Consider the following 12,392-nt stretch of genomic DNA (forward strand, 5'->3'; position numbering starts at 1 on the left):
AACCCCCTCTGAACCCTGGAACTCCTAGTTAGATCTCTCAACCTTGTCCCCCTTTCGAACCTTGAAATCCCCTTCTAAACCCTTGAACTCCTGTGGAGGCGAGAGCCTCCATCAATCGTTATGATCAAGCTCTCTTTCTCATCCATGCGCACATGAGATCTGTTTTCCATGCTTTAGCCTACACCTCTTTTTGGAACACGACCTGAGGACCTATGCTACACTTGTGAACACCTATGCTACAATGAGCAACGACACGATTGTAGATCACCAACACCCTCGGAACCTACACTTGGGAGAAACAATGACAACACTCCTGGAAGAGGTGGGTCATTGGCATGGAGGCTCCATGCATTGGGCGATAGGGTGGAACTTGTGGGTCCACATAGTTGGTGAAGGTCCATGGCATTGGGAAGGTTGGGGGTCATAAGACACGCCTCCTTGAGAGCCTCTCACATCTCCTTAGCTAAGGTCTTGTCCTTGAAAGTCCCTCATCCATGGATCTTCATCCTCCATGTGCTCCAATTGGGGGTGCCTTGCGAAGGAGGTGGGTCCTGGGTCTACAAAGGTGGTTTGCCTTTCAGGAGCTGGTTGTTGTTGACCTTCCCTTCCCACTGACATGCCGATGAAGGGGTTCTCCATGTCTTTCGACTCTGTTCGGCCTAAACGTCCAAACATATTGGAGAATGTACCTCTTAACCTGGATGCTACCGAAGGAGCAGGAGAGTTGGGAGAGGCCACATTAGTGAAGGGGACTTCGGAAGCCCTTGAACCTGCAGGGTCTTCCATCTCCTCGTCCAAGCTTTTTGTCCCTTTGAAGCTAGATGGATCCTCCTGTCGGGGTCCTATTATGGAGTGGGAGCTGGGAATTGAGCTTCTGGTTTGGACTAGGGCGAAAAGTGGGTTGAGCGTAGCTCAAAGCAGCAAGCCCATTGTCCAAGACCTCCTCATCCTATTTCAGGGGAAGTCTCAGGCCAATAATGTCAGCTTGAGATCTCAAGAAGATGCTCATTACTTCAACCACACAAACAAATATAAGAAAGAGGCAAGAGGGCCTGATCTAGAAATCTAAAACCTCTCCCCCATCCCCTCTAATAAGCACATGGTATGGGTAGATATGTACAATAAAGAGACACCTCTGATCTAAGCATCCAAAAAGCCAAAGCATAAAAGGGTACACTCCATGAAACCTCAATTGGCTCTATCATAAGCTTTCTTGGAATCGAAAACTGGAATGTCTAACCTCTATATAGCCCATTTCAAAGACTTCTAAATTAAAAAATATTAATAGAAATGCTTTGGCCAACACAAACCCCATCTACGTATCATGAATAAGAGAGAGAAGAAGGGGCTGCAAATTCAAACTGATAGTTTTGGCCAAAACCTTCTAAAAAGTGCCCAAAAGAGTGATTGGTCTTCATTAGGAAGCCAAGCTTCTACAACCCCGTTTGGAATAAGATGAATAAGACCCTCTATAATCGAAACAGGTATAGTAGTAGAGTCCCAAATACTATGCAGGGTTGAGGTAACATGGTCCCCAACCATGTCCCAAAAAGCAATGAAAAAGAAGGGTGTCAAGAAGTGAAATCCTAAATTCCACATTGGTGAAAGGTGCATCAAGTAATACTCTCATAGCTAGTTTCACCAATGCTAGAATAGCTTGTCAAACTCTCTGTCTGGCATATAAAAATCAATAACAATATGTAAGACATCATCATGACATGATTTAAAAACCCCATTGGAGTTAATAAGCTGAAAAACACTTTCTGTACCATCAAAAGTAGAGAAGAATTGTTTATTTGACCAAGCATCTATAGGCTGCTTTTGTTCTTCCCTTTGCAGGGCTGCTAACTATTGATGAAGGCCAACCTCCCGTCTGAAAAACAACATGTCTCTTGGTACTAGCGATAAAATGATTATTTCACAAATACCAGAGAGGGCTACTCCCACAATCGAAGGAGATGGCACTCCACCCTACATATGAGACACCCAAATCTTTTTCAATGCCTCTATGAGACCCTCCTCTACATACAAGGAATCCAAAATCCTAATACTATTAGAGCAGCCTCTCAAGCACCAAGGCTCATAAACCATCAATATTTACCTTCACATAGAGATCTTCTCTATTGACTTTGTTGCTTGCATCAGCAGCAACCATTTATTGCTTGATTGAGCTCATTTGATTGGTGATCATATCCTTAACCGTGGAGACAAGTATTGGTGCCGGTAGAGATGCATTACATTTATGCATGACCTCTGCAATAATTTCCTTCTTTCCACTACTCTCCATATCCTACACTTTCCTCCCAAGGGCTGCAAGCGAAGCTTGAGCTCTCTAATTTCTTGTTGGAATAATTTCCTTACTCTCCATATCCTGCACTTTCCTCCCAAGGGTTGCAAGTTGAAGCTTGACCTCTCTAGTTTCTTGGTGCAAGTAATAAATTTGCTATTGTGGGTTTGAGATGATCCTTTGTCTGAAATGAGTCTTTGCATAAGGAGTGGGTGTCAATAATGCAACAATGGCAAAATATGAGGGCTTGCTTAATGGAATTGAAGTGACAAACGGCTTCATCTTGGGAAGCTCCATATTGGCTTGTTTAAATTTGAGTACCCCAATGGTATAACGAACCCCCAAGTTGGGCCAAGGGGTCCAACCCAACCCAAGGTGGGGATGGGAACTTTGAGCTTTGTAGAGCTGAGAAAAAGAAATGCCTTGCAAACTAAACTCGAGAACCTAGAGCTTGTCAAATAGAATTGAACTTTGCTTGTCCTACTGCTACTCGCTTATTGGAGCTTTGTGGCAACACTTTCTTTTTGAACTTGTTTGTATTGCTGACAACTACTTTGGTCGATGACTTTTGTGCTATTTCTATTGCTTGGTGCCACTTGGAGAGGCAGAGTGAGATGAAGGTGGGAGGTGGGTGGGGCAAGTGACTACAAGCTGAGAGAGAGGCAACAAGGGTGGGAGACAGTTGGGTGAGAAGCGTCTGAGGGGCGCATGCACTTGCATGCAAATTTTTGAATTCGAAAAGATTCAAAGACAAGCATGATTGGTCCTTGTGGTTTTCCCAAGGAGTAGTTGGAACTTAAGACATGGTCCTTGGAGGTATCAAGTACAATGCAACATTCATGGGATTTAAGGGCCGACAACCTTGCTTTGTGTTCTAGCCCTATTCTTGGGATGTGCATAATAATGAGCTTATGGAAGCTCCATCACTTTCTCCATTCAAGACTTAAGCCTTAAATAATCTCCAAGAAATCAATGTCTTAAATGCTCAAGTATATTAATAATTTGGAATGCTTAGGGAAATAGAGCTACCGTGTCAAATGTGAGATTTCTGGGAGGGGAGGGTTATTCTCCTTTTACACCTTAATTCTAGCAACACTATCAAGGTCTTTAAAACTAGATTTTTTTTTGTGCTACACTTACTACCTCACAAGATTCAAGGTTTTACATTAAGCTTACAATAGTTGTGAGGATATTCTAAAATACTCATGATGAGGAGGAAAACCTCGCAAGCAACAAGGCCTTGAGTTAAACGACATGGAATTCAAGACGAGGCTAACTACTCGATTAGCAATATAAGGGCCTTTTCCGATCTACGACTATCTATATGTTAATAACTTTACAAAACTATATCGGTTTATTTACTATTAACAACACAATTCATTCCCATTGGTATCCATTATGTCATGCATAAACTTGTCTTAACAAGAAATTTCAGAGCTTTTTTTTTCATAAAATGGTATATTTTATGTTGTGATGTCCATTCTCAAAGCTTACAATTACAATGGCTTCTTCCTTTCAAGGGCTTTCAAATGAGTACCCATCTTGTATAGTTTCTACTCGGTCCCGATCTTCAAAAATACATAACAAAAAGCTTGATTAAAGTAGTGTCCACCTTTAAGTTAATCCCTCCAAAAGGTCCTTAAAGAACGTGTTTCTGTAGAGTTAAATTTCCAAGCATGCCATTAAGAGATTAAACATAACTAGACTCCCTTGAATCCCAATGGGAATGTACATTTCTGTTAGTCCTTAACTATATCTAGTAGCAATAGGCCCTAAGCATATTAGCCACATTGCTAGCACATCCTTAAATAGCTAATACTGCACTACATTGATGCGCAGATTGTAATCACGATTCAAGAACGACCTGGAAAGGTATGCTCATTTGAAAGATCCTTAGCACAAGGTCAATTTGAATCACTTTTTTCGTCCATGAAAATTGTTCATCCCATCAACTAGCTGATGCAATAACTAGCTGATGCAATGTTGACATGGGCCCTAAAACGATCAAGAAACACTGAAAGGCAACATGTGTCTCACAGTGGAAAGAAAAATCCTCTAAACTGCCTTACTATACAGATAGGATTTAATGTTATCCATGATATAAGAATCTCTGTTCATGAAACATGTGCTTCCAACATGTGCTTCAATCATCCAGCCTAGGCCAATTTGACACTTAGCCCTTTCCAGGTAGTTCACATAAACTTTTGAAGCCCTATGTACTCTTGAACTTACTTAGGATTCGTGGATATCGATTTGAAATTAAGATCTTTCAACTGCCATGAAACAAAATCAATGAACTCAGGTAAGCCAACATTTGCGAAGGTACTAGTACTGGCTGAATATGCAGCAAGTCAACGAGTAGATGATACCTTTCCCAGCACACCATTGGCAGAGACTGTACTATCACAACGTCTTACACTCTCCTGAAGAGCTTTTAACTTTACTGCAGAGATGTGATTTTGCTCATTGACCTTGTCAGAAGATACGATTGGATTGATTAACACCCATTATAGGAAAAGCCACAGAGCAAATCGACATTAGTATTACCATAGCTATTGAAACGCAATGCTTCTTGAAAGAGAACTTCACCACAGTACCAAGGATCCGATTTCTACCTTTTCAAGGGTCTGTTTCAGGTGTTTCAACTCATTATGCTTGCTATTGATGGCCTCTTCTTTATATGCGGACTTAATCCTGCCAGAAAATGACACACACAAACAAACGATTATGGAACACATTGATCAACAGACAATTTTCAAGCGTATTTAGTCTGTCGTGTGGTATTTAAAATCATTCAGTTTCCTATAATGCCTTCTTTTCTGAAAGATGACTGAAGTTATGCAAGCAAGTAAATGCCAAAAGGAGGACCGGAGGACACGTGGAGCAGAATTTTTAGTAAGGACAGGAAAGTGGGAGGAGGGGGTGTACGTGCCATAGGGACAGGCAGGGAAATAATGAACTGTGAGGTGACTGTCCTTTCGGATCAATTTGATAATGGAACCATGGTTTTCTGCTTTTTTTGCTTATGAAACTGTGAGCGCAATGGTTTACTTTGCTATTGATGCAGTCCATAATTGGGTGGCAGCCAAAAAGGAATTATATGATCCCGGGTCCTGTTAGAGCAATATGATAACGGAAGCACAGCTCTCTGGATTCATTGTTGCTGATAGTTTTTACTGCTGGGAGAATGACCCAAAAATTACATGGTATCTAGGACTTCCATCAACTTTTAAAAATGGCTGAACGGCATTCAACTGATGAAACGATGCATTAGCATCATGAAGATCTTGTGCAATACAAAGCAGGATTGTTCTAAAAACTAGGAGTACTGTTTCATGATATATTTACTAGTGATCTGAATTACACGTTCTCCATGCCAAGCCAAGTCTTCTGCAGAAACCTGTACTAAAGATAAAAGCAGCTGCACAATGTACTGACATATTAGAACAAGTCTTCCAGTTATTAGAACAGAAAAGCATTCAGCATTGTACCTTTGTTGTATGTCTTCATTGTCTTTCTCTTTCCCAAGAGCAACCCTATCCAGATCGTCCAGAGCGTCCATAATCTGTTTGCAAACAACTCACTTCAACACAAACTGGCACACTTCTCTTAATCAATACAGAAATACTTCTCCATCTAGCCTATCTTGTAGAAAACAGACATAACATGAAAGCTTTTTTAATGAGGAGTCTTTCTCCTTCCTCCGGCCTTGCTTTCATGGACGTAATTCTTAATTGCTAAAATTTTTAGAACTGAAGCGGAGACAACAAAACTTTAACCATTATGTCCGTCGTCGTGCTTTTAGATGACATTTTGGTATTTTTGTAGACCATGGAGTAGCATAGGACCTTTGTCAGGGGATGGGGCTCCTCAAGGCTAACAACTTGTACTTGAATGCTAAGAAGTCAAATCTCTTCATCAAAGAGTTCCACTATGTCGAGTTCCATTTTGCCAACATCTTTCAAGAGCATAGTTTCCAGCTGATCAGACTCTTTTCCCTCTCTTGCACCCACCACAAAAGGATGCAGCAACCTTGAGGGTGCCCAAATGTGACCCATTCGGGTGACATCTAGGGATCCAACCTCTATTAAAGAAGGTATTCCACCTTTTTCTGTACGGCATTGAACAGCTTTTGTAGCACCTATGACAGGCATTTGTCTTCGTCCACTTGTGTTAAATGCATCCTCACACCAAGTCCGACAGCTTTCTTTTACCAAATTTATATCCTTAGTTCCTTTGTTCGCAAAAGTTGAAGGATTTTGATTAGCCTTCTCCTTTAGTGCTAGCCTTCGTCATGGCTGAGTTTGCCCTTCACCTCCGGAGTGCCGACAGAAACTCAGTACGAAGACTTTGTATAAATGGATGCTCAAGTATGTGTGGGTGTGTGGATTTGTATGTGTGAGGGCATATTTTTATACTATGGTCTACACCGATTGTTGGGTGCTGATGACGTCAATGGGGATGTCATAGTAGCTAGTCCTTGCTATGCGTGGAGTTGATGGTTTTCAATATTATGAGTGACTATTGTGAGATTAAAACTGCACTATGTTGTGTTTTTAGACGATGAGTTTGGGAATGTTCCTGGAGTCATCTAGGTATAAAGTTCATCAAGGGCAGGGTGATCTTTGTTTTTGGTGTACTTGATAGATGCCAATAAATTCATCATGAGTTCTTGCATGCTCACTGCTTGTGAAGTCTAAACGATTTCATTTTAGTCTCTCCCAAACGAGCATCTAAATCTAGTTGATAGGGCAACGCACCATTTAAGATAGAAAGAATTATCGCAATAACAGCAAGTCGCAACTCGGACGAAAACTTCACAAGGTGAAATTTGCATGTCCACTAAAACGACAGAAGCATATACCTAGATGAATCCAAGAACATTCCCAAACTCATCCTCTAAAAACACAACATAGTGCACTTTCAATCTCACGATGGTCACACGTACTTGAGCATCCATTTATACAAAGTCTTCGTACTAAGTTTCTGTCGACACTCTGGAGGTGAAGGGCAAACTCAGCCATGACGAAGGCTAGCACTAAAGGAGAAGGCTAATCAAAAAGTAGTCCAAAATCTCTTCATTCAAGCTACAACTGCTCATGAAGTCTAAACAATTTCATTTTAGTTTCTCCCAAACGAGCATCTAAATCTAGTTGATAGGGCAACGCACCATTTAAGATGGAAAGAATTATCACAATACCAGCAAGCCGCAAATTGGACAAAAACTTCACAAGGTGAAATTTGCATGTCCGCTAATACGGCAGAAGCATATACCTAGATGAATCCTCTATCACCAAAAAACGTATTTTGGGCAGTAGAAACGTGAAGTAACGTTTTCGCCCGAAACGTTTCTAAGAAACGTGCAAAACGTGAAAGTTTTTTTGAAAATTTTTAAATAAAAAATATACTATTTTTATTATTTACATAAAATAAACTAGTTTTACACGTTTCTAGATGAAACGTTTGTCAAAATCTCGAAACGCGTTTCTAGAAACGTTTCTTGTGACACTGGATGAATCCAGGAACATTCCCCAACTCATCCTCTAAAAACACAACATAGTGCACTTTCAATCTCACGATAGCCACTTAAAAGATTGAAAACCATAAACTCCATCACGCATAGCAAGGACTAGCTACTATGACATTCCCATTGACGTCATCAACGCCCAACGGTGGGTGTAGACCATAGTATAAAAATATGCTCACACATATAAATCTACACACCCACACATACTTGAGCATCCATTTATACAAAGTCTTCGTACTGAGTTTCTGTCAGCACTCCGGAGGTGAGGGGAAAACTCAACCATGACAAAGGCTAGCACTAAAGGAGAAGGCTAATCAAAAAGTAGTCCAAAATCTCCTCATTCAAGCTACAACTACTTGTGAACGCCAACTCAAGCTCTAGGAGAGCATGCAAGCAATGTAACTAGACTACAGCGAGCAACCCAAATGTTCCACGCCGTGACACTGGCTACTACCTCCCACACACTATCCTCCATAGGGAAATGGCAATCCGGACTAGCAAGAGGAACCGCCTCGTGGAGCTCCATCTTTTGAATGCTCTGACCATGTATCCGGCAATTAAAGAGTTTTCCATCGAGGTTAATTATGATCAAAAGAGTTCTTTTAATGGTCCAAGAATTGACTACAGTCAAAGATACTTGACTCTGGTCAAGCAAGCTTGATTTCGGTCGGGGAGACTTGGTTTCTTACCAAGAGGGTTAATTGCAGTTAACCAAAGAACCACAGAGTTGACTACGGTCAGAGAGTGTTGACTTCGATCAACAAGACTTGGCATGCGCCAAGAGGGTTAACTACGGTTAACCAAGTTGTGCCAACTTTGGTTGGAGAGATGTGCCAGCTTTGGTTGAAGAGACTTGGCCATAATTAAGGCGCCTCGACCATTGGTCAAAGCACCCTTAATTATGATCAAGAGTGCTGAATCCGGACAACCAAAAAAAATATTTATATATATTTATATATTTGTTATGTGAGCACATGTGTTCAACGGGGACGCCCATTGTGACTAGGATTAGTCCATAGTCTATTATTTGCATGCAAAAGCGCTAATAATTAATGGATGCCATGGTGGTGCACTTTAATTAATTGTTGTAGATACTAAAAAGGGTTGATTTCCCAAGCGCTAAGGAGTTAAGCAAGCGACCAGAGGATGTTCGTGTGACCAAGGAACATCTAAGACCCTAGAGACTACCCTTTTGTGGCATGTACTAAATTTTAGTTAATTATTTTGACACTTGGCATGTTGCCAAAATATGGAGCCATGAGCTCTTTGTAAAAATTATTTTTCACGATTGGATTTTTTGGCAGCAATAGCTCTACGCTGAACTTTTGTATTCATTTTTCTCTCGAGCAATAAAATCCTTCGGGGAGGTCCAGCCCGAGTGTTGTCCTGGGCCCTAGTAGTGTGTAGAGTGAGGGAGAGAGAAACAGAGAGTGAGAGAGAAAGAATGGCACAGAAAATCAGAACGTAGTAGGAGGAGTGCATTTGGTATCAGAGCCTGATTCATCTCTTTCCTTGGAGATGACCATCTTGAGTGTAAGGTATTCGTCAAGTGCTGAGAGGATACGTTGACTTCTGATAGTATGACAGAATAAGGCTTTGACCAAAAATTTCGTTGAAGGATCTTACTAAGAAAAATGCAGCTTTCAGATGGGGAATTTCACAAAAGACAGCATTCACCACACTCAAAGAGAGACTGACCACAGAGCCAATCTTAATAGTTCCAAATTTGTATCAGTCATTCGAGGTAGATTGTGATGCTTGTGGGAAATGTGTTGGGGCTGCATTGCATCAGAATGGTCATGTAGTAGCCTATGAGAGTAGGAGACTCCGGGATGCAGAGAGATATCTGGGAATCTATGAGAAAGAGTTGCTGGCTGTGATTCATGCCATCCATACATGGAAGCATTATCTTTTGGGTGCAGATTTTACAATTAAAACAGATCACCAAAGTCTGAGATGCTTCCTGACTCAGACAAAACTCTCCGAGAAGCATATGAAATGGGCAAACATGCTGTCAATGTATCATTTTCAGATTATCCATACTCTAGGAGTTGGGAATAGAGTGGCAGATGCCTTGTCCCGAAGACCCCAGGTCAACAATGTGACTATTGCTTATCATCAGGACCTAGAAGACATGGGGGAGCAATATGCTAATGATCCAAATTTTGCTGAGATTTTACAGCAAATGCAAGAGGGGCAGTCCACCAGTCACTCTTCCCTAAAAGATGGGTATCTAATAAAAGATGACTGCCTATGCATCACCCAAGAGATGAGGAAAAAGATTTTGGAAGAATGCCATGCGCCTCCCTATGCTGGACATAGAGGAATTACAGCAACAACCCAAGCACTAGAGAGGTATTTCTTTTGGCCAGGGATGCGGAAAGATATACATTGTTACTGAATGCCTTACGTGTCAAAAAGTGAAGCATGATAGACGAAAGGCACCTGGCCTACTTATTCCTCTTCCCATGGGAAAGTATTGCAATGGACTTCATTTTTTATTTGCCAAGATCAAAGTTAGGGAATGATGGGATTTGGACTATTCAATAAGCAAGCTCATTTCATTCTGGTTCGTAAAACCATAAAGGCTGATCATATGGCTAAGCCTTTCATGGCACATATCTTTAAGCACCATGGTATGCCTAAGTCCATTGTCAGTGATCGCGATCCCAGAATGATCAGTCTATTGTAGAGAGCTTTATTTGATAATGTGGGGACGAATCTGAATTTTTCTTCTTCTTTCCATCCCCAGATAGATGGTCAAAGTGAAGTAGCAAATTCTACATCATTGGATATGTTGAAATGCTACGTGGGTAACCAAGGTTAAGACTGGGAAAAGTACCTACCATTGGTAGAGTTCGCTTACAATAATACAGTTCATAGCTCTACAGGGAAAGCCCCCTTTGAGGTCATTTATGGGAAGGTGATTCGGCCACCTATCCTAAGGACCAAAGATAAAATATTTGCAGCTGATCAGTTTGTGAGAGACCTCCAGACAGCTTTCAGCTAAGTCCGAACAGCAATTGAAAGGTCTCAAGAAAAGCATAAAAGAGCTGCAGATAAGCATAGCTCTTTCAGAGTTACAGAAGAAATAAATGAGGTTGCATACAGGTTGGCATTGCTAGAGCATTGGAGGATTCACAATGCTTTCCATGTGAGTCTTTTAAAGAAATTCCAGGGGCCAGAGCCTACAGAGCCAATATAAGAGCATCCACCAGAAGTGGATGAGCTGAAGGAGGTCCTTCAGCCAGAGCAGATAGTGTACCATACTACACGCAAAGGCCCTCAGGGCAAGGAGTTTTACAGGTATCTTGTAAAATTCAAGAATTATACGGCATTGGATACCAAGTGGATGGACGAAGACATGTTGTCCGATCATCCACAGCTTTTGGATGTTTACAAGGAAGCTTTTCAATTGAGGTCAACTGATTAGAAGCCGAGGGGATGTCACCACAATCTAAATATCCTAAGTCAAAGTACAATTGACCATTTATTTGATCATAATTAAAGAGTTTTCCATCGAGGTTAATTATGGTCAAAAGAGTTCTTTGAATGGTCCAAGAATTGACTACGGTCAAAGATACTTGACTCTGGTCAAGTAAGCCTGATTTCGATCAAGGAGACTTGGCATGCACCAAGAGGGTTATCTACGGTTAACCAAGTTGTGCCAACTTCGGTTGGAGAGATGTGCCAGCTTTGGTTGGAGAGACTTGGCCATAATTAAGGCACCTCCACCATCGGTCAAAGCCCCCTTAATTATGGTAAGAGCGTTGACTCCGGTCAACCATTAAAAATATATATATACATATATTTATATATTTGTTATGTGTGCACATGTGTTCATTGGGGACACCCACCATGACTAGGATTAGTCCACAGTCTATTATTTGCATCAAAAGCGCTAACAATTAATGGGTGCCATGGTGATGCGCTTTAATTAATTATTGCAGGTACTAAGAAGAGTTGATTTCCCAAGCGCTAAGGAGTTTAGCAAGCGACCAGAAGATGTTCGTGTGACCAAAAAACATCGAAGACCCTAGAGACTGCCCTTTTGTGGCATATACTAAATTTTAGTTAATTATTCATTTGGCATATGTTGTAAAAATATGGAGCCATGAACTCTTTGTATTATAATAATAATCAAAGTTTACTTCAAACATTGGATAACTTCTTAGCCATAAAGTTTCAACATTAAAAATATATACTTGTTTTATAGACAGCAATACAATGCAATCACATGTTTCTGAAGTTTCTGCTCTTATAAATTAGTTAACAATGCATAAACTTGCAGTTGATGGTTAAGACACATTACCCTTGCCTCCTGGCATATATCAGCAAACTCCGCCTTATAAAATAAAATGCAAAAACTTGTGTTAGTGAAATCGAAAACTTTGATGATAGCATGAAAACCACTGAGCCAGACACAACTCCAAAGGTAGGAATAAGTCAAAGCCTCTTATCTATTTTGTGAAACCATACAAGAGATTCAAAGAATTAAGTTGGAGCATGGCAACCAAACTAGAATTGTAAGTTCTATGTGCAAAGTGAACTATTTACCAGCCATTGTTAAAATTAAGC

At 40.8% G+C, this 12,392-nt stretch overlaps 1 protein-coding gene across 1 annotated transcript in view; it reads right to left on the minus strand.

Annotated features, from left to right (window-relative positions):
* Window positions 1–4,007: 4,007 nt before the first annotated feature.
* Window positions 4,008–12,392, minus strand: part of EMB3006 (embryo defective 3006) — a 78,544-nt gene continuing 70,159 nt past the window's right edge. Inside the window, exons 4-8 of the mRNA XM_087399831.1 lie at window positions 12,127–12,159; window positions 5,779–5,852; window positions 4,903–4,981; window positions 4,657–4,758; window positions 4,008–4,560 (exon numbers count right to left, since the gene is read on the minus strand). Of these exons, the coding sequence (XP_087255957.1) occupies window positions 4,516–4,560; window positions 4,657–4,758; window positions 4,903–4,981; window positions 5,779–5,852; window positions 12,127–12,159 (333 nt within the window). The 3' untranslated portion in view covers window positions 4,008–4,515. The remainder of the gene's footprint in view (window positions 4,561–4,656; window positions 4,759–4,902; window positions 4,982–5,778; window positions 5,853–12,126; window positions 12,160–12,392) is intronic.

Source organism: Dipteris shenzhenensis, chromosome 28 (assembly GCF_047967505.1).
Source record: "Dipteris shenzhenensis isolate YYH24624 ecotype China chromosome 28, Dip_SZ_1.0, whole genome shotgun sequence".
NCBI lineage: Eukaryota > Viridiplantae > Streptophyta > Polypodiopsida > Gleicheniales > Dipteridaceae > Dipteris > Dipteris shenzhenensis.